General features: G+C 42.4%; 1 protein-coding gene across 1 annotated transcript; it reads right to left on the bottom strand.

The window, feature by feature from the left end:
* Positions 1–624: 624 nt before the first annotated feature.
* On the bottom strand, positions 625–24920 carry PROSER2 (proline and serine rich 2). Its single transcript, XM_030290488.4, has 4 exons — positions 24746–24920; positions 15375–15590; positions 5303–5555; positions 625–4396 (listed from the first exon to the last, which is right to left on the bottom strand). The coding sequence occupies exons 2-4, from the start codon at positions 15552–15554 to the stop codon at positions 3405–3407; spliced, it is 1425 nt and encodes a 474-aa protein (XP_030146348.4). The 5' UTR covers positions 15555–15590; positions 24746–24920; the 3' UTR covers positions 625–3404.
* Between the last annotated feature and the right edge of the window lie 620 nt (positions 24921–25540).

Here is a 25540-nt window from a genome sequence, read left to right as displayed (position 1 = left end):
CAAGCAAATGGGAAGTATTTTTTTTCTAGAGTGATTTCTAGTCTCTCTTTTATGACACATGATATTTGGACAAATGCTCAACACCTGAATACTTACATAGAAATCCTCCTTCAAAAGACAGAAAAGCAGCAAACAGTTGTAGAAGGGATGGGCAGAAATGATCTCTGACAGGGGACTTTGACCTGTGCAACAAGGACACTTCCACACTCAGCAGGACCACACTCACTTATGGTAACAGCCTTGGAAACAAAGATGTTATTCTTCTTTCACATATAAAATTTTCCTCTTGGAAAGGTCATTTTAATAATGCAAAACATTGTGAGAGAGAAGCTTTTGTCTAATTCAAACACTGTTGAGGATGAACTTCATTCTGGCAAGGACACTGATCACAGCTACTGAAGCTCAGCAGTGAGAATACACATCTCTTGTCAGACATAGCCTTTTTTTTTTTGTTTGTCCCTCCTCCAGCACCTGCCATGACAGGGTTGGGCTCTGGCTCACACACATCCACAGTTGCAAAATGAAAGGTTATTAAATCAGTATTAGCCATTAAGAAAAAGTCACCTCCTTCCTCCAAGAAAGAGTCATGCTATGGGGTGGCAAAGAACACAATGGCACCTCCCATCAGCCATCATTTCATTTGGTTTATTCTAGTTTAATAGATGATTTATCAGATTTGTGCAAGACAGTTACCTCTAGCACAAAGGGAAAGAAAGTAAAATCACAGCAACATATACACACGAAACAAGATACACAAAATAGAGCTAAATTTATATACAGGTTATTAGCAGCTAGACTTAACTTCATTTAGTACATGGCTTTACTCACTACAGTTTTAGGCACAGAGAAGAATTTATCTGCTATGATGAAGGGCCACAATGAATACCTCGTTCCAAGTCCTCCCTGGGCAGAAACTGCTTTACCTAATGAAGATTTAACTCTCACTTCCCACCAGTTGAGGACACAGCCCTGCACAAAGGATGGGAGAACATGATCCAGCTAATTCAGCATACAGCAACTTTAGATATTAAATATCTGGGGTATTTTTAAGTAGGGTGACATTACAGAGTTATTGAACTAGACTGAATTCCAATGAAACAGTGTCAGGGTTTTTTCCCCCCTGTTTGCTTAGCAAGGGCTCTCAGCTGTAAACAACTCAAAGAAGAGCTGGCAAGAAATGATTAGATGTGGAGATTGCTTCGTACACACTTCACATTCATTATGAAGAATTTGCTTTACCAGGATTTAAAAGCACAAAGGCCATGAAACATATAAATTTACTTAGCAGGTTATGTTAATAAATTATGATGTATCATCCACATGTCAGCTTCCATTCCAGCCTGCACTGCAGCATGTGCTTGGGTGTATTTTCTGTGCTCCCTGGTCTTTCTGATTTAGGACTGCAGACTCAGAGCCCAGCAGAACAAGCCTGTGCTTTACTTGCAGCACACACACAGCCTTTTTTGCTTCAGCAGCACCTCTCACGTTTGATTATGCATGCCCAAGTCCTCTGCCAGCCCAGGAACGGCCACATATTTTAATTACTGATTGCTTATGTATAGCAAGCCTGTCACAAAGAGGAACATGATCACTTACCCAGTGAAAATGCTGAAAAGAATAACTACATAACAGAACCAGCCAGATACCGTAACAACACAATTAAAAATTTAAGCAGCAAGCAGATAATTAAAAACAAAACAAAACAAAAAAAAAAAGCCAACAAAAAACCTTTAACTTATGAGGCAGGTTGAGAATGACACAAAGGTTTTTCCTTCACGACAGCTTCGTTTAAAGTACAGCTCAGCAAGTTTGAAATACTTTATCACAAGAACTACAAACTTGTTTATCACAGTTATGTCAGAGCTCCTCGCCAAAGGGTGTGTCAGTTTCTGCTGCAGCCACCCCTCCTCTTCTCCAAGGTTTATTGCTCAGCTACTACGGAGAAGCAGTGCATTGGTCGAGGCTTCAGAAAGTGCAGAGAGCAAGTCAGTTTTTCCCTTTAGAAAAAAATCCAGAACACTGAGAAATCAAATGTGAGGGAATAACAACCAAAAAAAATTGAGAGTTTGGCATTTGATTTTAAAGTGGCTATTCTTGATGCTTTCAGGTAATACAAAAAAGGAATGAGTTGCAATGTGGAAGGACAGCTTTGCCATATTAAAAATAACCCAAAAACATACTAACAAATAAATATATTTTGGGACCATCTTTACCAGCTTATCTATCGAATAAAGGCAAAATACCACCAACTCTGACTATTCAGGAAAGATGTGGAGCTCTCCTGAAACTCCACATAGCCTGCAAGAATTTTGGCTGTAACTTCTATCATGCATTGGCAGAGCAGAATCAAATAAGGCTGTGAACAGAGGATTATTAGGGCAGTCAAACTACAGGAAGACCAAATGATAGTTTTAGAAGTAACAGAACTTATAATTCGTGTAGTACAGCTACTGTTCAAAAAGTAGCAGTTCCTTCCCAGGAACCCAAACATAAAAGAGAAGACTTTTGACATACGGGTCTCGCTTTTGGTACCAAGTTAACTTGTTCCTATGGCTTCTCTGCTGTGAGATCCTCCTGGGACAGAGCAGTTGGGGTCACAGATTGTCAGGAGACTCTTTGGCTGTCAGTGCATATCCTGGAGGCTCTCCGGTGCCTTTCCCTGGACACGTGGGTCGCTCAGGCGTGAGGAGAAGCAGGTGGCTGGCAGGGGAGGGCAGGCTCCAGGTGCAGCAGCAGAGTGAGGCAGTCACCCATCCAAAGCTTGGGCTGCTCTGTCCAGGAGAAGGTCAAAGCAGAAACCATCCTGTGCAGAGTTTTGAGTCAAGAAGAGAGTGAGGGAGCAGAAAACTCCACTTCCCATCCAACACTGGCAGGGAAAGAAGCCAAGCCAGGTAACACAGACAACAAAAAGTCACAGAAGGGTGTCACACTGTCAGAAATTTCAGCTGTGACATTATCTTGAGCTCCCATGGACAGACAGACAGACATGTGGGCAGGACAGACGGAGCTCTTTGTTTTGGCTTCAGAAAGAGCAAAAGCAAGATTAGCCATTCAGCTTGCTATGTACAACAATACTGCACTGTACACTTCATTAACGAGATGCTGCCTGCTACAGTCCAGCATTAATTAAATAAAATTCCTCTTAGTCACAAAGAGCAACAGATGAGTATCTCTGTAAGAAGGAGAGCCAAACTCCACTGCTGTACACGACCCTACGTGGTGCCAGTCCTTCAGGGATAAACACAAGTGGCCATTCCACAGTGTTTAATACCTTCCTGGCTTGCCTGAAGCAGAGAACTTTCCCTTTTTTCTTCCAATCCACTTGATCCCAATCCTGTTGGGGCTGTTCCAGCACAAAGCCATGCTATGACTTTCCCCCTGCTGCCACAACGTTCCCACCCAAGTTACGCTGTCTCTTTCAGCAGTCCCAGTTTCCGGAGTGCCTCTCTCCTGGCTTCTTCAGTTGAGCCACGGCCAGAAAACTTCACTGTTATCCCTTGGGATCGAAACCCTGAAGGTCGAGGTAGCGAACCCGACCTCCTCCTCATGTCCAGGCTTACAGCAGGTTGTTTAGAATCATTGCAACTTTTTTCTGTGTTCTGCTGCAGGCTGCTGACTTTGTTAGCGGCAAGAGCCACCTCTGGTTTGATTGTTACAGTTTTGCCCATAGGAAGGAAAGGGCTGGGCTCACTTTTTAAAACCTCATGGATGTTTTGATATCCATTGGTAACAGCCTCTGACTGCTTGGGCTGCACATCAAGCTGCTGAGTGCTTGGGGCATGGTCCACTTGGTCCTGAGCTGGCTTTCCCTTAACTAGGCCGAGTTTTGTCAGGGCTTCATAGCGTGTTTGCTCAGAGGAGAGATCCCGTAAGGAAGAACTTCTGTTACGTGACAAGAAGTCGTTTTTATGCAGCTTCTCCTCCAGTTCAGCTGCCAGAAGAGCTCCCCCGTTGATGTTGGCCAGCACCTGCGCCCGCCGCTCCTGGACATTAACCGCTGCTTTGGAAATGGTCTCGCTGAATTCCTTGCCACTGACATTTGTTATGTTGATGTTGCTTGGGAACCGGTGCAGTTTGGGGGCAGGGGCAGGAGGGTGCTTGGGTGCTGTGCAATAATCACCGTTGGCTACCGGGGCTTTCTTCCTGTCAGCATTCCCTTCCTTGAGGGCGCCGGGGAAGCGTGCCCGGCTCTCCACCTGCTGCTCAGAGATCTGCTGGGCCACGATGAGAGGAGTGGGGATGGAACGGAGCAACTTTGGATGCTGCACTGGAGGAGGGGGTGGAGGAGGAAGAGGAAGGGTCTCAGGCACCGGTGGTGGTGGTGCAGGGGGGTGTGGGGGAAGGTCAGCAGGTACAGCGGGCTGAGGGCTCTCAGCTCTCCGAGGGGCATCCAGCACTAAAAGGCAAAGCAGCAGAGATGTCATTAACTCTTCACACAGAGCAGAATGCAAGCTAAAATGCTTCTTTCAGCAGCATTTCTCCCCTCTCCCTACCTTTCTAACTCAACCTCAGCCCACACAGCCAGAAGAAATATAAGAGAAGTCCCAGCAATGCCATCTCTTAGGCAATGCTATAGCTCAATCACCACGTTTACCATGTGGCACTATCACAGCCTTCTCTCTGCCTTTCACTCATATTCTGCGTGTTGCTTCGCTGTGCTTCAATGGCTGCTCTTTCATAAGAGTTTTGCAGTTCTTATTTTTTATTAAAACAGCCAGGAGAGGACACATTATGTCCCACTGTGTGTACTAGCTGATAGATTCATTGTCCAAACACAGAGAGAACACACTCCACAGGGTGACAAAAACAACATGCCATATGCTATCGTGTCACAAAGTCACTGATAGGATCGTATGCCTTTCAGTCCCACACAGAGTAACACTGAAAACAATGCTATCTTAAAACTCTTGGGAAAAAACCTTTAAAAGTCTTGGAGAAGAGCAGAGCATGAACAGGTTGGTGAATACAGTCTGCCTTGTTGCAATGACTGTGACAATACAGCAGCACAACAGTGACAACTCAGTCTCCAGGCAGAGGACTGAGACAGCAAACCAACAACTTCATCAGATGCATGACCCCCATGAGGGAAAAGGAAAAATTAGGAAAAATAGTGACAGTAGCAGCAAGAATTTCAAAAACCCCAAGGCAAACTAGAATCACTTTTTAGAGCTCCCAATGAGTAACAAATTTATCTTGAGGTAGTAAGGAAGGTACAGAATTTCTTTAGCAGTTTCTAAAGAGAACTGGAGTAGGTCAGGGCTGGATCAAAGGGAAAACCCACACTTGCAAGAAACCCAACTACCTGGTTCTGTATCTCTGCTGGAAGGACCTTCATGGTCACTGCTCTCAGGTATTGACTGCACTAAGTCAATGATATCTTCTGTCTCTGAATGACTGGAAACATTTTCTTCTGTTGACCTTGGAGACTGACAGTGGATGCCACTGTCACGTAGGGCCATCTCCTCCAAGTCATCTTCTAAGGCATCTATGGTTTCCTCAAAGAACATGAGAACATCCTGTTCTTCGTGAGTTAAGTATTTCAAACTTTCATCATCCTATGGGGAAAAAAAAAAAAGATTGATGCCTTCCCAAAGAGACATTTAGACATTACAATGCTAGACGACAAAAAAATTTAAAAACCTAAAGAGCAGCAATTGGTATTACATGTTTTAGTTAGGCAAAGAAGTCTTCATTTGAGTTGTACAGAGCAAATTACTAAAAGATCATAAAAGCCATAAGAGCTACTAAAAAAAAAAAAAAAAAAAAAAGAAAAAAAATGTCCTAAATGCACCTGTTCCTTTGCAGGGGTTAGGATGGCTTCTTCTGATGCCAAACTGGGGCAAACTGTGTTCTGTGTCAGATTCAGGGTCAAGGCCTGGGCAACAACATGGGAGGGAAAGGGTGCACTCAGGACAGCCCCAGAAATGGTTGATTCTCTTTTTGCTCAAGACCAGAGAGTGAGGACTTCCAGAAGCAAAGCTGGCGCTGAGAAGTGTCTCTGCCACTACCAACTATAAACTGTCCAGGGGTACGTAAGAGATTATGAAGAGGTAATAGTAAGTAGGGAGAGGGCTTCCAAAGATTTTCCTTTGAGTTACAGAAAGGAAAACCCAAGAATAAACATGAAGACCTCTTCCCTAGCAGTATAGTGCCTTAGGCTATTTTCTTCAGCAGGAAATAATCCTGTAGACCACAGAAGTGATAAATAATCGCTTGGATTATCCAGTCTTCATTTTCTCTGAGTCAGTGCTCTTAATTAACTTGATTAACACATTATCACTATGTGAAGCTGGGCAGCAATGCTCTAACTCTTTTCACTCCACCCTTGGAAACACTCACTTTTCCAGAAACTTGGAGATGACAAAGAATGATTAAGAAAGGCACTGCATTAAGACAATGGATACAGGAAAGACATTTCCCAAGAGACCTGTGTAAGTTCTGGAATGCAAGTATATATTGTTGAAAAGCAAGTGAGGTTTTCCCTTTTCTGGACTGAATTTCTCCCCTGCCAAGCATATACTGGAAACTTTGCCGTCAGTAACTCAACAAGAAGCACCAAGGACACCTCACTGCACGTGCAGACAGAGTAAAAAGGCTACTTCTCAGTGGAGGGCTGGGAGAATTTAGGTAAATACATAAAGGTATGCAGTACAAATATTCAATAGGTAGCACATTCTTGCTAGGGCAGCACAACTTGCTTCAAACTCACCGTGCCTGTTCAGATCATCTTACACTAGATTAGACTAAGAAAACCTGTGTGCAGCTCTACCTGTTAACTCCTTGCACAAACAATGCTTTTATCCCCATTCTCAGCACTAAAAACGTAGCTCTGTACCAAAATAATGCCTATAGATTAAGAAATATAATGTGCTACATTGTACCCAGTGGCAGTTGATCTTCAAGCACTCAGAATGTTACAGATGAGAAAATAAATGGTTTGAGGCTCTTAGCCTGTGTGGCCAATAGAACATTTGGTGGGTGGGAAAGATGTACAGAGGTGTTCTTATTTCTAACTTAGTCTTAATATCCACAGTGTACTGTCAGAATAAGTAACTTATTCCAGCTTGCAGCAAAACTGCTACAAAAGCTAAAATTTGGATGCCATTTGCCACTGCCGGTTTAAAAGATGAACTTCAAAGGCTGACGTAGTCCACAGCTTGTACCCACCACATGTCAGTTTTCAAAGGCCAAGGAAAGTTTTACAGCTGCACTTGAAAAGCAAGAGACAGACAAGCCTTCCTTCTTTTTTTTTTTTTTGGGGATTTTTCTGTGTGTGTGTTTTTTTCCTTAATGGATGTTGCAATCTCCTTCCTTCCCCACCCAAATACTCATAGGGCTGCTATGTCTAGTAGGCGAGAGAATGACAGGAAAAGAGCCCTTGTTAGGTAGCCCTGAGCTGGAGCTGAACAGGACTCCAAGAGCTTTTGTTGAGGGTAAGCTCATTGCAAGAGCCAGACTTAGGCAAAAGAAAAGAAGGGGGGGTTGTGTTTAAGAAGTTCATAGTGGCAATAAATCCAGAGTGTGGTACAGGAATTACTGTGTGCACCTAAAAAAACTGCTCCCACATTAGCTTAACTTGTTTGATCAAGAGCTGAGCAAAGAATAAAGCAAGGAAGCAAAGACTTCCAGAAGCACTTCCTTCCATCCTTTTCTGTGCTGCAAGACTGAACATATTTCCATGATAGGAAAGATTTGCAGGAGAGCTTTGCCTGATTTAACCATCTCTTGTGGATCTTGCTGTGTCCCTTTAGGTAAAGGATTTAAATTGAGTAACCAGCTCTTTACAAACACATTTGTAATAAACAGCATACCAGGATGTGAAAGACCAGCTTCATCTCTGTTAGCACTTCGATCTGTTTCCTCATGCAGTTTCCCTTCAAGATGATCAATGTCACATTTCATCAGAAAAAAAACCCCAAACAAACAACAAAACCAAAACCAACAGCTCTGGAGAACAAGCAGTGTTAAGTCAGGGCACTGTACTGAGACGCAAGGCATCCAGTCTGGATAGAAACTCCCTCAGGCCAGATATGTTTCAGTTTGCCAGCCAAGGAAACAATCCCATTTTAGACACACAATCATAGTGGGAAAAAAAACCTACTCAGGCTGGTCAAACCAAAGGAGCTCAGAGATGCAAAGCAAGCAGTGACTTGCTTTATTCCCACCTGTATTACTTGCTTTATTACTACCTGTATTATAGTAAAGCCTTCAGAATGATGGGAGGAATTTTTGTAACTTAAAGGTGCCAGTTTTAACTAAGGCTACCAAGTCTATAAATTAGTTCCTTTTCCATATATTCCAAGTACTGAAACAGTTCCTATTCTTTCCAGGCTGGTTTTCCAGGCCTCCTTTTTTGCTGATGAATCTGTGTTTTTTAATAGTCAAGGAAAAGTCTTTCAAGCTACTTGAGTTATTCACCTCATAGTTTCCATCTACTCCCTACTCTTGATACACAAACACACCTCCCTAAACTAAATCTCACATACACCTAACACTACAAACTTTAAAACTACTGTCAAAAGACAGCCTGAATTTGAAGCTTGAATATTGTGCTTCGTCTTAAAATTACATTAAATTATGAAGATTAAAAAGACTGCTCAGACAGAAGAAATTTGGGATGAAAACAGATGAAATAGCCAAGTATGCTCAGCTGGCATTAATGTTTTAGATCTCTGTGCAGCCAAACATTTCCTGCTTATGCCAAACAGGAAAGAGTGTTATAACACTGTTTGATATAAAAGAGGAAAAATAAAGAAATAAGAGAAAGAAAACAAGAATAGAATATATTTCCTAGAAAAGATTTGTTGATTCCTTTCCTACCTGTTCAATACAAGGACTTAATATCCAGAAACCCACAATTTTTCATACATATCTGTAGAAATTCTGAACATCACATCCAGATCTAAAATCCTAAGACTAGCACAGTTTTGACAGAAACAGAACATCACAGGAGATCCCAAGACATCTGCAGTGCTTAAAAGATCTTCTAAAACCTGCTAAGGAACCGAACTTCAACTAGCAAAATACCAGGAGAATGCCAGATTCAAGTGATTTATCAATCACTTGACAGCTTCACTGAAGAATTAATAGGCACAATGCCATAAGAAAGAAGTGACTGGCTGCTTCTCAAAAGAATCATGAAGGGAGCAAACTATTCTAAGGTCAGTGTAGCACCACTGGGGCCACAGTCTGTTAGTATCAAGGCAGTTCTACTTTTTAGAAGGGGTGAAAAGGAAAGCCCTGTGTGCAGGAACTGTATCAGAACACACATAAAAGCTTTAGCACAGAAGAAGTCCAGTACCTCTGACTAGATTTACAGGAAAGGGAAACTGAATGAATTGTACTGCTGTGTTCTTGAAGCTGGAAGCATGTGAATTACAAGTAAGAACATGAACTACTACACAGGATCAGACCAAAAAGCCCATTTAGCTTCAGCAGCTATGAACACACAGGACTAGGGAGAGAAGTTGTGGGAGGTGTTGCTGTATATTGGATGGGTATATTTTTTCCTCCTCTAAATCTTTCCAGTTTCCAGCAACACATGGCTTAAAGATTTCCCAGATGCATTGGCATCTGTGTATTTAATAGCCCTTAATGAGCTTTTCTAGCGTGAATTCATCTTATTGTTTGAGCCATGGAAAGGACTGGCATGCACAGCATTCTGTGGCAGGGAGTTCCAGAGTGCAATTGTGTGCTGTGTCAAAAAGTGCTTCCTCTACAACCCACTATCTGATGGTTCTGATAGTACCATTTCATTTGACGAAGAAGACTATAATATTGAGAGCTGTTTTCTTCAGTTTACAAGCATAATTGTGCCTTTGTGCTTCATGAGAGGTAGCAAAGCATATAATCAATAGGTCCTAAGTGAGGAAACAAATTATCTACAAGTACTTAAAAGATAAACTAGATGAGCTAAAGTTATAAACTGACTAAGTTACTCCCAACCTACTTTTAAAGAAAGCAAACTGAATATCTGCTTAAACTCTGAAGACGGCTCTTTGATAAACAAAATTAGGCTGATCAGCCTATAGAAATTGAAAGGAAAAAGAAATTGTTAGACCAACATTGAGAAAAATGAGGAGACACGTCACGCAAAAGCCACTAAATTTTAATTAAAAATCAAGTAATTTCACACCAAACTCATTTCTCATGAGAGGGTTATTGACTTGACCACAAGATGTCAAGTACAAGATGTCACATACCTTGATTTTAAACCTTTATGACATGGCCCCCAGAAATGAACTCTCAGATGAATAAAAAAATGATGCTGAGATGAAGTTACTGCAAGGTACCTGTGCAATCTGTGATTCTGTCAATTTAAGTGCCATAAATAGGGAAAAAATCTGCTTTTCAGGGATGCAGATCTCATTCTGGGATATATTAACCAGAGTGATGACACGACAGCACATCCTCATTCGGAACACAGAGTTCAGATTCAGTTGCTGAACTTTGGAAAGGATGCAGCTAAGCTGGACAGAGTCCAGAACAAATCACGGAGTGCTCCAAGCTTAGCTGCACAGGAAGGCTCAAATCATGGAGCATTTTACATTTAAAACAGGAGAGAATGAATGGGTGGTGGGCAGATGCAGCCCTGTGTCCCTCTGTGGATTTTAAGATATAAAAAGCTGACCCCCCCTATAATTGCAACAAATCTCTTACATGAGCTGACGGTGAGACAAGTAGAAGTTAACTTTCACATTACAGAAACTTTAATGCAAATATTCTGTGAAAAGTATCAGAATATATGAAGAAAACACTCTGGAAGTTCAGTAATGCCTATTAGCATGTTTTAAAAAGCAGATTTGCCCACCTGCTGTAATAATCTCTACCAGATCCTGCTTTAAAGCACAATGATACAGTTTGTGCACAGAGCCCAGACTGCCTTTAGGATCTGTATTCTCACTAACACATTTTACAGCAAGATCATTCCTTGTTAGGAGTCAGGCTTTTATTTTTCCAAGGCACACTGTTTCCAGGTCATACCAACATCAGCTTATGAAGCATAGCATAGCTCTCTCCACACCCTCTAAGGAATGGCTTCCACCTGCCCCAAGGCAGCTGTATCCATACAAAGCAAACAGTCAAAAATTCTTCTCATTTTTTGTGTATTGTTATTTGGCAAAGTCCCTGGACATGGTGAAAGGTCTTGTAATCCAGTAAAGCCTGTGGAGTATCGGTGTCAAGGGAGAAAAACATATTTTTATGAAAGGAGTCTTTCTCAGGACTTTCCCTTGAATGCACCTGAAGTGCAGCTCAGCATCACAAGACTCATTCAAATTGTGAGGAAAAAAGGTGGCAGTGGGCTAACAGACACATGATTTATCCTTTTCCAGAACCCCAAAGTCCAAACTGGATTCCCAGTGGATTCTCTTCATGGAGGCTGAGGTAAAGAAATACCAACATGGTACACTTAGAATGCCAGGTCTGTTGCACCTGAATTACCTGCACTGATCCAGAAAAGGATAAGGATCATAACAAAGAATTTTTAGGCTGCAAGAGATACCATAACTACAAAACAACCATGTCACCCCTGAGTTAAATGGCTGAGTGTGTGAAACAAAACACTGAGCCAGCTCAGACTACTCACAGCATAGTTGTGCTTCATGTCTACGTCACCAACATTCAGAATGTCACCTGTGCTATACAAGGGATCCAGGAGTGACAAACCATCTTCAGTGACTGGCCATGAAGTCTTGTTAGAGCCAGAGAGGAAGCTTGTTTGAAGAAATAACAATCAGAACAAGCAAAATCTCTTTAGAGTCATGGCCTCTCCCAGTTTAAGCCATTTGATTAGTGATTAAATGAAATAGTCACTTGAACAAATTCTAGAGGCCACCACTACCCCAAAAAGAGTGGTAGTGAACTGTGGCATTAACCAAGGATCTGTCTGATCCAAAGGCAAAAAAATAAAATATATAACACAGTGTGATCCACCAAGAATAACAAGAACTCACTGTCCCTCAAAGCTATCATTCAGTAAGACATGTTCAGATACAGAAGGTAAAGCACTGAAGTTGTAGCAACAGATCCAAGGCACTGACACAGCTTATTATTAATGCAGTTCCAATTAGCACAGATCACTTCAGGTACAACCAGCACCTCTGCCATGGTTTTCACAGGTAGCACAATTGTCCTAGCACATTATTCACACTTAGAAACTAAAGCAGTTACTCATGGCTGAGAATAGATACCCAGTCCAATTACCAGAGACAAGCACTGAAAGAAGGATTGGCTTTAAGAATCTGGTCTGTGCCTATTCAGTCAATGGAACAAGTCAAATTGCTTCAAAAAAAACCCCCAAGACCTAGTTTTATCTCCAAATCAAGTGTCCTTAAATTGCTGCAACTGTATTTCATGGCAAGTTAATTCTTATACCACATGTCTGGCAGTGTCATTACAGACTGGGTTTTGGAAGCTAGAATTGCCAAGAATAGAGTGTTTTTGTTTGCCCTCATCCTTGGGTAAGTGCAACTGATTACATGCATCAAGAAAATACACTTCTCTCAAGCAGATATATGGATACCTCTTTTTATCAAAGAAACCAAAATATATGTGCAAAGCAGTCCTCATATGTAACAGCTTTTATGGTTATTAATGGTCATGTGAGATGAAGATATCAAGGGATGAATTTCTCCCATCTCACTTCAACCTGCTGTGACAGATTTGGCCAAATAAGTCCAGAGCTGAACATCTATAATTTCTACAGAAGTACTCCTAAAATCAAGGCAGCATCTTGCTTTCCTTTCAAAATAATGAATTTGGCTTAGAGGCCTGCAGTTTTCAAAGTTAACTGGAAGCATCACTATATAAGTAAGAGAAGCTGAGAAATCTGGCAAAATTAAACTGAAGTGACAACAGCTGACTGGGAAGGATCACACATACAGAATTTTTATTCCTTTTTAGCACATGGAAATTGATGTCCATCTCCTAGTCATTCCTAAACTGAACCAGCTCCCAGCAAGCGATGCCAGCACAGACACACAGGATGCAGGACCAGCCAGGAGTCACCCAAACCAGCTGTGAGCAGTCAGCAAAGCCTAAAGCCCATCCAAGTGTTTGTCCCTATTACCACATCCCTGAGTTTGTTTAAATTCCACAGATGCAATACAAAGGTTATATTTAGTAACTAATGCAATTTGACACTGAGAAGCTTAAGAGCCTGGGTTTTTTACAATGAAGTAGTAAGAAACCTGGAGCAGCACAGAACTATCATAAGAAGCATTGTCACACTTTTCCTTTGCAATGTCATTAAAAAAACCCCAAAAATCAAAGCCAACCCTGACCTTTCTTGCCATGTCTCTAGGTGAATAGACCCAGGAAAGTGATAAATGAAGAGGCAGTTAGGTCTTTAGTAGCATCTGTTTCAGGGTCTAGTGAAGGTCCAGTGTGCCTGAAAATAAAACCCTACCTTTCTCAGAACTGGCAGAATATAAATTCTTTGTCTACACAGAGTTATCTACCCCTTTCCTCTCATTAGGCCATCAAAGCTTCTGCATCTTCTGAACTTTTATAACAAAACTACTGAAGCAAGAAGGTGATGTCTCTAGGAGAATCTTCCAGCAATGAGGCAGAATAGGCAGCATTTCCTTCATGTTCAGTTTAACACAGACCCCTTCCCAAATTCAGAAACTGGAATTTCTGTATTGAGAAGAGTTTATACTGTCCAACCTGTTACTCCACACATGCAACTTATCAGCCTTGTTGGACCTACTACACTGCTGGAAGAAAAATCATGGAAGGGGATCTGTGGTATCCCAGTTAAGTTTGTTGATACACAATTCACTGTCTTCATGTACAAACTCAAATAAGACAAATCAAAGGCTCTGTGAACTGCTGATTCACAGGTCTGATAGGAATGGCCTAAGCCTGCAGCTAACTTTAGTCCATCTATAAATTACTGCATTACAGGGTAGGAAGGGATTCCAATTCTAGCTGATGCATCATCCTATGGGTTATCACATGGCAGGATCTAGTCGGACTAAGGGAACTTGCGTCATTTTCTGACACAGCAGACCTGGGATGAGACCATACAAACTGATTTATACATAGCTTTGTTATTCAATACTGATTTTTTCAAACGTCTAGTCTCATGTCTGCTACTGCAGCTAAGAGTAAAACCCAAGGAAATATGATTGACTATTAGTGTGTTAACCTGGAAACTAGTGGTATACTAATAAGCAAAATTAACTTGCAATTTGGCAAAAAATTAAGTTGTCTCCAGCAAAGTACTACTTCCACCATAATTCTCTAAAATTCAACCAGTTTTCATAAAACAAATACCATACACTAACTTCCCAAGTCCAAATGATGTACCTGCCCTTCATAACTTTTTTTCTTTAACAGATCAGAAACAGTTAAGTAACTAAATTTTGTCATACTTGTTTTGTGTCTTAACTAGCAACACAAGCTGAAGGATACAGCGTCATATTAACAGCAAATATTTTCAGTAGAAACAACGAGGACCCACATTTGAATTGCCTTCAGGCTTCCAGAAAGCTCACAAAGTAGCACAAAACCATAAACCATGAGTGTATCTGAGGTATACAGATAAATACAGGTTTTGCCACTTACTCTTTCAGAAAAAACTACCACATTAAAAGGAAACTATCAGGGAGGGCAGAGGGAAGGAGACAGAAAGCCTAATTCTGTATTTAAGGCAAGACAGAGATTTAGATTTCCAAGCAAGCACGTTTACCAGAGTGCTCTTTCCTCAACTAAAAACGGATGCTTTTCAAATGGTTGGGATGATAAAAAAAAATATGGAAGGAACCATACCTGTGCTTTCTAGGCTTAGCCTGTCACAGTACAAAGCGTACTGTTGAGTTCACTGCCTGATTCACCCTGCTAATTGGGAAGAATGCAGAAGTGCATCCTACTCCCTCAGTTACTCACTCACGATTTAAATGACCACACACTCATACTCACTAATGCAAGCACAGCTTTGTTTATGGTGACATATTTGTTACTCATCTAATTGAGGTGGTATAAGCTGAGACCTTTATTCACGAGTGTCAACAAAGAGATTAAGCAGAAGCAGTGTGTAGAACAACCACTATCCTTTAAGTTTCTTTATGAGCTATTTAAGAAAGCAAGGGCAGAGAAGCCCTTACTGCTGTTCCTGGTTCTCTGGGAGGAAGGGCTGGAGAGAAGCACTCTCCAAGCTCTCAGAGACAATCAGACCAGAATAACAAGCTGTTATACTGGAGCTGAGAAGTTATTTCTGGACTTTGAGTTTAACAACCGAGACAACACCAGCAACCACTTAGGATTAGAAATGGCAAAAATCAATCTTAATAAAACAAAAATCGTGTGATGTGGGACAAAGCTATTAATGTAATCTCTATCACTAAGCACAAGGCTCATTAAACACTTACCAAGGCAAGATTTCTGCACCTAGCTTGGCTGCCGTGGTTCTCCTCACTGGCAGTCCTTTCCGTGCTCCCATGTGTGTGTTCCGGAGAGATTTCGGATGCCATTTCAGGAGAATCCACCAGGAGATTCCTAGGCATCACACCTTCTTGACCTATTGATTCCGACGCAGCACAGAATGCCATCAGTGTGTTATGTGGGGCTGCACGCTTTATTCATGTCTGGAAACAGAGAACAATGTGGAATGGGGTTAAACCTGCTTGTTAAAACACTTGAAAAGGAATGGAAAATAAATGGCAAAAAAAGATCCCACACAAGTTAATAAAGAGCTTATATTTATATCCTGAAACACATCTACTGCTTTATGGGCATCTTTTAAAACACGGGTTTTGTTCCAAAAGATGACTAAAATCCAACATAGAAGGGTTCTGTACCCCATCTCTTGTGCTTCCAGACCAGATGTCTATGGACAGTTAGAAGCAAGGACCCTGCATCTATCCTTGTCCTACAAATTCAGTTTGTGTTTTCCATTATGGCACATCATTAACAGTAATAAAATCCCACTGGCTGAGATACCAACTGGCACAGCTCAAGTACCTTTATTTGGTTTTAAACAGGAATTCTATTTATGGGATCACAGGAGGGAAACAGAACCCCATTCATTTCCTAGCACTGCTGCAATTAACTCATGCTACTGAAGCAGCTCTATGCCACCTGCTTCTGGTGAAATATCCATGTGCAGAACTTGGTGCCATTTTTGCATCAACACATTACAAATTGCCTTTTAAAGCTTCAAGAGCTTTTATTTCACTCAGCCATGAAGAAACATTACTTGTACATTTGGAAGACACTTACTGAAGCAGACATATGCACCAGCACTCACTGGAGGAAAAACCCCCAGTTTTTTAAGCTTTCCCAATGCCCAGTTCTGTAAAACCTCTGAATTGTCATCATCTCCCAAAACATTCTGGCAGAAGTTCTTCCTTGATTCTCAAGGACACAAACACAAAAGTCATCTCAGTGCACTAACAGCATGAGCAGGGGGTAGGCAAAATACAGAATCTAGCTGATTTCTTGCTGTGATACATTAAACCACCCTTTGCAATGAGAAATTGCCTTGCTTGCTAATATCCATCTTTTTACCCAGCCTGCCTGTGAGCCGTGGACAGCAGTGACACATTCCTCAAAACAGCTGGTTCTGAGGTGCCACGTTATATGCAACCAGCTGGGAAATGGACACCATTCCCCTGACACTGCACAAATTAAATGAGATGCTCCTGCTTCCCAAGTGCTTCTCCCTTTATTATGGCTCAAGAGGCGACACGAGAAGCAAAGTCAAGCGCGCATTTCCAATTCAATCGGATTACTTCTCCTTGCTCCCCACAGCTGTGGGCTGAGAAACCAGAGCCTTCTGGTAAGCTGATTAGTGTTTCATAGCAGTGAGATAACATCTGCCAATACTGAGCAACAATTCCATCCCGCTGATCCCTCCTCCCAGGAGAGGGCTATGACATTACCAGAGGTGCAGCACCAAGGTGTCCTGTGGGAAAGCTCCCACACAATGTAGCTAGGCTGCAGTCCAGCAAGTCTTGGAAGCACATCCACACTCCAGAGCATTGGGTTGCCACAACAAAAATATCTCATTGCCCTTCTTATGAACATTAGGTCTAATGATGAAATTTAGCCTTACTTTTACACAAAAAGAACATGCTTCCTTTTTTTCTATTAAGAACTTTAGCTATCAGTAATCCAATGCATCCTGAGGATAATGGGCTTCAAGTGATGCCCAGAGAGGTGGAAACATGCTCATGGGTCTTGGCTTTCAAACTCTCAGGACAGGCAGGCACAGGAGCAGTGAAGCAGTTCCTTTGGCTGCTGCAGAAAGCTAAACAGGAAAACAGCAGCCCAAGCATGGAACATATCCTGCAACAGCAGCTCCATATACAACAAACCCTGTGATGCTGAAAAGCCACAAACACATCCACAGAAGAAAATATATACAATTTTTGGAAGCCAACATTATCAGTGAAAATCTTGACTGCTCTGAAATCTTACATTTGAACAAACACACACAAATACATATATAATTTTTAGAAGATGAGACTATCAGAGAATCTTGACACCGCTGAAATTCACAGAAAAACCCCACTGACTTCAGATTCTGTCCTATGACTGTCAAGGTGATGCTCAGATGGAAAAGAGACCAGCAAGAGGTGAGTATTTCTACTGACATTCAACACAAGGCAAATGTTATTTCTCTTCAGCACTTTTAAGTTGCAGCATTAAATTTTTATCCAGGTGTCCCCAATATAAACTGAATATGTCGTGTTTGTTCAGTCCCCCAGTGACGCTATAGACAACTGTGAGATTTCTAGAACTACACTCAAAACTATGAATACTTTATGGACTACATTATGACAGGTCACTGCTGCAGATTACAATATCACAAATAAAACCCACATTTAAAGACTAACCAGGAGAAGATATTAGTTGATGTTAACAAGAAACAAATCAAGAGGCCCAGATTTTGAGGGACGAGTATTTAAGAGTATTGTTCTGCTTTCTCCAACAGCAATACCTCAGTTTAACCAGGACTAAGTTCATGGTAGGGTATCTGCGTTCAGGACAGCAGGAACACCCAAATTCAGCAGCAATAAACATTAAAGTCATGAATTCTAAATAATAACAAATACCTCTGCTCCCAGCAATCTCCCATTACTCATTCTGGAGCTGCAGTTCAGATGTTTCACAAAGCTCCTGAACAATGACTAAAGGCAGTGAGTGCAACTGGTTCAGAGAGCCACCCACACAAGAGCCAGTATCAAACATTACAGCACTGGTCCTGCTTTTGTGTTAGAAGCTCTGGCTTCTCTGGGAGTTTTACTCATTTCAGAAAAGCTTGGGAGCTGTCAACGGTCTGAGAACCTGCAGAAAAGGTGCAGGGAAAGATTTTTTTTCCCCCCTTCTACCTTTTACATAATCTTTAACACATCAAAGGTACATGTCAATAAAATCATAATCCATTCATATATATTATTCTTCTCCCCTTTGCTGGGTTCTTTATGCTTTGAGAAACTCCTACACCTTTGTCCAGTGTCTAAGGCAGCCAGAGCTGATGTGACGCTGCCCGGCACTGCTGCAATACATACAGCACGTTTTACAGACAAATTCCTCTCCTAACCATGGTTAACACTCAAGTCCCTTCATCCTCTTTATGTCATCTCTATTAAGTGAAAGACTTTAAAAGTTTAAGATAGAAACAGTCAAGGATCTAATGAATTTCCAGACCCCACTGCTTCAGTAGGATTGCCAAGGTAACAAGCAGGGTTCAAAAATAAGGTAATCTTGCTCAGAGAGAAGGAACAGCAGGACAACAGGCAGCTGTTCCTCCTGACCTTCAGAGATGCATTAAATATGAAAGTTTCTCACAATGGGATTTGTTATTCAGCCATTGTAGCTGGGTATTTTTTAGCTTGGCTTAAGAGATGTGTGCCTGTACCATTAGCGATTAATAGCAAAAAAATATCAGATCATGACACAGGAGCAGAGAAGTGTGACAGGAACAGTACTATTTGCAGAGAGGATCCCAGATATTAAACCAGAAATGCATCTTAGGGCAGAAGTGATTCTATCATCTGAAGTGATCACTTCTTGGTTACATATCATGCACGTTTTTCAGAGAGTAGAAAAATGTAGAGGAGGAAATTGAAACAGTCTGAAGTTAGCACTGAACTTCACCTCCAAAGATTTAATTCTGCTTTGACAGAGGCAAATAATTCACAGAGAATGTATTAAGTTGCCATCAAAGATAAGGTGCAGCCTGTCCTTTCAAAAAGGATATTTTTACAGTTTTGCTGACTAAGGTTACTTCTTCATTGAAGCTCAATGTTAGCATTTACAAGGGACTGTTTCTATAGTAGCAGGAGATTGAAAGAATTTTTTATTAACAATCCTGTTTGGAGACTAGCTTAATAGGCAAAAAGATCAATCCCACAAAAGTGCAAGACATTTAAATGCTAAAATCAACTGCTAAGTAAGCCAGGAGCCAAAAGTCAGCAGACAGCACCAGGCCATTAACTGCACAATATACTTAAGGTGAGTTGACAATTTTTAGAAAATTATCATGCATTTTTAAAAGGGCACAAGATCAGTCTGATCCTTTCACTATACATACAATTTCTAGAACACACTCTGCATGAAACATTTCTGAAGATAGATTTCTAAGCCTCGTTGTACTCTGAGCATCACACAGACTTTGCCTTTGTTCTTAACCAGCTCTGTCTCAGTGATTCGACTGAAACAGAAGAAGTGGCCAGTGAACTTCAAGATTGGTTTAATCTGTCAGCTGTGCACTGACATAGCAGTGCACACACTCAGCTCTGCACACACTGTCAGTCACCTTGCACTCCATAGTGGTGGTTGAGTTTGGAGAGTTAAGCATCTGGAAAAAACATGTGGAAACACACTGTGGTCATTAGAAGTGTTACCATGGGAGGGGTTTTATAAAAATGATGGTAGAGAGACAGACTGGAGACCTTTATCAGCCTCTGACAGTTGACAGCAGAGCAGTAAAACAAGGCAAAGGAGAGCAGGAATTCATTGAGATTCCTGCGTGCTGTGGTCAGGAGACCACAGGGCTTCCCAAAACAGGTCAAGTATTTGTGCCTAATAACCACATGAATTTTTCCTTGCATTAAGTGCTCCTGCAACATACCTCTGAACCAGCTGTACAAGACCAGAGTTGAACAAAACCAGCTGGCCCATGACATGTCTTCACTGAGCCACTGCTGTTCCAAACTCCTCAAAACTAACTGATGGTTAGTTACACTGGACACATTTCCTCCTCGTGAACAGGGCTATCAGCAACTGAATTCTTCTTACCTCCTTCAGGATGTGAAATACTGAGTAAATCCTTGAGCTTTAGGGGAAACCCTACTCTTGTGATTTACAGTAAGACTGAAGCTTCCTGGTAGAATAGACTAAGTAACAGTACTGCCTATAGAGGCCAAACCTCACAGGCAAGTTGACTAATTCCAGGAGTATACATGATAAACTGATGAGGTTTTACTGAACACATAAAAACTCCACAGAATCAGACAGTAAATTTATAAGCTGTTCTTACAGAAAGAAACAAAATGAAACTGAAGTAACAACAGACAACAGCTGGTGTTTAGGAACCAAGGTAAACCAAAACTGGTCAACATGTTAAATCTTTTCTTCTCCGTAGCATAAGTGTAGAAACTTGTGATAACAGTGAGTATGATTCATAGTTTTTATCTGCTCATGAAAAATCCCGTGTGTTCGAAACAGTTATTTAACATCCAGTAACCCAGAAACATTCCTGCCCTTGTTTAGAGAGAGACTGTCACCACACTATAGAAATGCTGACCATTAGTAGAAAAAGAAAAAAAACAAACAAACAAAAAAACATACACACAGAAGCCACGACAGTAAGGCCTACTAAATGAGAGCCAGACCAACAGCATTTTTATAGACATTTCCTTGGACATCAATATTGATTTGCAGAACAGGTGACAAGTAGGACTGAACAATGTTTAGCCAAGTGTGAACTCAGGGGACTCTCATGGCAGCCCATGACAGATATGCAACTACATCAAAGTAATTACAGAGTGACAACAACCATGCAAGTCTCCCAGAATCCAATGCATGTAACCCCAGTATTTTGTTTCAAAGTTTCTATGGCACACTTGTGACAATTCAAACTTTCCTTTACAGGCTGGGAAGCTACAAAATCCGTTAGTTTTAGAGCTAAAAACAAAGATTCTCTCAGTCCTCTAAATCTGGAAGTTGGAGCCTCAAGAAACACACTGAATGTCATTCATACAACTCGCACCAGAATTTGTGAGAGCTGCCAACAGTGAAATAACTAATCCTGTGTACATACATTTTTGAAAGAACTAGATGGGCAAGGCACCAATTCAGTAAAATTTAAATCTGACTTCACTGGGACATTCCATCACATGCTTAAATGGTTTGGTGAATTGGATCTCAACTTAAATGTAGCAAGCACTTAAAAAGAAAGGAAACAATCACAAACCAACATTTTCATCACCCAAGTAATAATTCAACTACTATACTGAATTCTCCAAGTCATGCTTTGCTCAGAAAGGACACACCTTTGACCACATTAATCCAAGCCTGATAATACCAGAAAATGAGGATTCCATATTGTGCTTCATTCTTAACTGGTCTTTCTAGATTTTCAGGATCATCCTTTTTTTACTGCTTTGAGACCCTATGGTTCAGAGACTTCCTTACATACAACGAAACTAGCACAAGTGCACAGCTCATCACTACCTCATACTGCTCTCTGCAGTGTTTGGGAAATGCTCCTTCTCTTAAGGCAGTGAAATACCAGCAGGATTTGATGATGCTAAGCACATTCATCCACCCTCAAGATGGGAAAACATGTGTCCACACATCTTCGCCTTTTCCCTTGCAAATAAAATCTGTCCCCAGCTCACTACATCAGCAGCAGCATCAGCTGACTCTTGCTGCCTGAAATGAAGGCCAGTGGCAAAGGCTCCTACACAACATTGTGGATGAAACCACCAAAGATCCCTGCAGTGCTCACATTTCCCACTCATTGAGAGTGACAGAATCACTTCCTGCCCCAACTAAAAATAAAACCACAGCCAGTGACAAGTAGTTACTTTTCTGTAGATTAAGGTCTTACCTAAGGGCAAAGATAAGGCTCTCACTGGGACTCTCCAGTTGAGATTTGATAACCAGCACCTGCTCAGTGGGAGAACTGCATGTGATACCCAGAGCTGCCTCTCCAGTCCTACATGGGACTTTAAACACATCCAGGTGATGGCTGAGCTCTCCTCTGACTTCAATTTGCCTCATGCAAATTTCAACAAGGAAAGCGTCCCATTCTTTTCAAGTTACACTTTTTAAATCTCTCCTGTTAACATCAGGGTGGTGCTATCTGTGACAGCCAACACTTTAGAACCATGAAGTGTACATAAACAATTTTAGGCACAGCCACCTCTGTAATTAGTCAACTTCTGTCTTGTTACAAGTGCAGCATTGCTGGGGTTTAGGGTTTCATTATGTAACTGCTGCTACAGTCATAGCAATGGTGAGCCAAATCCTGTTTTACACAGTATTTAGGATAGCAAGACAATTTTCAGCCCCAGTACAGCTGTGTCACAGTCTCACAACTGGATTTTAGGCTGCTCTCCCATGTTTCTTTTTGTGACTGCTGTGCTGGTGTGGGGAAGAAAGCAGAGGACATCTGAAGCACAAAGCATAGGTGTTTACTTTAAAAATGAACTAATTTTGGACATATCATTCCTATGTAAGTACATAAAAGTCTGCCTGCCCAAGGTAAACAAAGCTGAAAACAGCACTAGCAAAAAAGAGCAGTAGAGTCTTGGCCCTGGACTTTACTTGGTACAGGGATCATCCATACACACCCAACTGAAAAGAATATATTTAAGCAGTTAGTTATACTGGAAATTAAAATCACTTGCTTTTATTTTTTAATTAAAAAAAAAAAAAAGGAGGAGAGAAGGTTTGGTAACAGTAACAGCCTGTCTGGCTGGCTTTGAAAGCCACATTCATATGCTCATTTATTTTCATGCTCCAGTATTTCAGAAGGTCAGTCATACTGAGACTTGTCAACTGCTCAGGAGTTAAGTTGTTCCAGTTACTATATCCAACCAGCAATCCGTCTGCCAACATTCTTAGTTAATATTTCTCTCAGAGGCATGCAGAGAAAAAGCAGCTATAACTAACAGGATGACAGAAGTTTTACTACTGACAAAACAGATGAAATATATAAATCTCTCTGTTCCTTTCTAATGCCAGGCATTACTTGTATTTCTAGTCATAAAAATTAAGTCTACTCATTCACTCTGTATCGTAAAACCCCAAACAAATCCTTGATAAGAAAGACACTGCTGGGAAAATCTATTCCAGTTCTGAGAAATAAGCAGTATCTTCCTTTCTCAGGGACCCAAGCAAGCAACATTTTTTTCCCCTTTCATTGTTTAAACATCAGCTCCCCCCTTATACAACAATAATTCCTGCAAAGGAAAGAGAAAAGCCACAATCATAATTCTTTAAAGTAGTGCCAGTACAAGGAAGGTCATCTACAATGCTGCATTAGTCAAGGATCTGTATCAAAGTCTTAAAATAATACCTTTTTATTAGCTTAAGCCAGAAATTGCAAAAGCTTTTAAAGCTAAAACTTATGCTTTAGGGTTTAGAAAGAAGTCTTTCATAAAAGAGAGGAGAAAGGAAATAACTGTTACATTTCTGATACTTGCTATAGCTTAAAATCCTTGGAAAATGTTTAGAAAAATTCGGAAGAGGCCGTCTTATCTCCTTCGTATTCCATCTGCATGCTTGTTACCACAGGAATCATCTCTTGCTACACCCTTGCACAGGACCAAGCACAAGAGAGCTCCACTTCCATCAACCTCCTCTCGCTGCCACACTAAAACAAAAACTATTCAGGAAACATGCCCTTGAGATCCTGGATTACTGAAAATCCCAAGAGTGTTTTTAAGGCTGTGCTTTCTCTTTACAGGCACTAAACCTCACCCAAACCACCTAAGATCTTAAGAAGCACCAGCTATCTCATGCTTATCACCTCCAGATGGAAAAGGCACCTGGAGGGGGAAGGGGAAAAAGTATCCTGAACTAACACCTGCTACTCTTTACACCAACAGCTTTTCCACTGGAAATCCTAAATTGCAGACAAGGAAAGCAAAGTGGAGGCACAAGGCAGCTGCTCCTCATCACCCTTAGGCAGGAACAGCATACATCAAAGTTTTACAGGTATGAAACCTTTGCTTAAATATATTTTCTTAAAGTCACCGATAAGCAGAAGAAAATTTTAGGTTATGCTAGGGAAGAACAAGGGGAAAAAAAAATTCTTAACAGCTCAACAGTGGGAAGCCAAGCCCCACACACGGCAGGGCAGCAGTTCGCTGATAGTTTTTGTCCTCCCCGCCCGTGTACCAAAACCAACGCAAGCCCAAAGCTGCTCTGCGGGGCTGTGCCGGTCTCTGTCCCCTGCCCCCGGTATCGCCCACCCAGCGCACGGAGCACCCGGCGTCCCGGCCGCCACTGCTCTTGGAACAGGAGGGAAGAATAATTAAAAATCCATTAGTGAGTAATAAGAGCAACACCGAACCGCTCCCGTGGCGGGCTGGCAGGGGCGCGCAGCTCCGCGGCCTCTCCCCGCAGCGAGACCGAGCCGGGGGCGGGCGGAGCGGGGCGAGCTCGCCCCTCACGCCAGAGACCCGAGCCCCGGCGGGGACGAGCCCCGGGGAGCGGAGCCCCCCTCAGCCGGGAGCCCGAGCACGGCCAGGGGAGCCCCCCGCGGACGGGCGGCACTCACCGGCTTTGGGGTCCGCGCCGCTCCCAGCCGAGGGTGGAACAAACCCCGGCGGAGGACGGGCAGGTGGTCGGAGCAGCTCCGCCGAGCAGCCGCCCCGAACTCATGCGCACTGCGCCGGCCGCCACCCACGGCGGGCGGATAAAGCGGCCGGGCGGTGGCTCGGCCCGGCCCGGCTCCGCCTCGCCCGGGCGGGACCGCCGCCTTTGTCCCGGCGCTCGGGGCAGGGCATGAGGGCTGGAGCCTGCCCTTCCGAAAGGCGGCTGGGAGGCAGCAAGGAGCGGAGCTCAGTGTGTTGGAGCTACGAAGTTTGTCAGGGGTTTGGAGAATCTCACTTGTGAGGAAATAGGGAGATGGGCCTGATCAGCTTCGGGAAGAGGTGACTGAGATAGGAGCTCATCAATGTCTATCAGCATCTAAAGGGAGGTGTCAGAGGCTCTGCTCGGTAGTGCCACCCAGTAGGACAAGAGGGAAAGGGCAGAAACTGATGCCCAGGAAATTCCACCTGAACATGAGGGAGAATTTCTGTCCTGAGCAGTGACCGAGCACTGGAGCAGATTGTCTGAGAGGCTGTGGAGTCTCCCTCACCGGAGATACTCCCGAACTGTCTGGACAAAACCCTGTGCTTCACTGCTGAGCTTGCTCCCGACCCGGCCGACTCTGATTCTGTGTCCCTCCAGTGTGTGGGGGACATGGGGCTCCACAGGCACCTTGTGAGGGCAGAGAGCTGCGTGCCATGGTGGCCCCAGTGGGACAGGGGACAGTGACACCTTTGGCTGCCTCAGAGAACCCTGAGGT

This window comes from Taeniopygia guttata, chromosome 1A (assembly GCF_048771995.1).
Source record: "Taeniopygia guttata chromosome 1A, bTaeGut7.mat, whole genome shotgun sequence".
In the NCBI taxonomy this organism is placed as follows: domain Eukaryota; kingdom Metazoa; phylum Chordata; class Aves; order Passeriformes; family Estrildidae; genus Taeniopygia; species Taeniopygia guttata.
This window is presented reverse-complemented; position numbering and strand designations above follow the sequence as displayed.

What these genes read in the sequence shown, in the direction of transcription:
- PROSER2 (XM_030290488.4), bottom strand. Translation starts at nt 15,554, where the DNA reads ATGGCATTCTGTGCTGCGTCGGAATCAATAGGTCAAGAAGGTGTGATG. An exon ending in GGTGCAGAAATCTTGCCTTG is followed by an intron (nt 5,556 to 15,374) that starts GTAAGTGTTTAA and finishes TTTTCCCCATAG; the next exon opens with GATGATGAAAGTTTGAAATA. An exon ending in CAGCAGAGATACAGAACCAG is followed by an intron (nt 4,397 to 5,302) that starts GTAGTTGGGTTT and finishes TTTGCCTTTTAG; the next exon opens with TGCTGGATGCCCCTCGGAGA.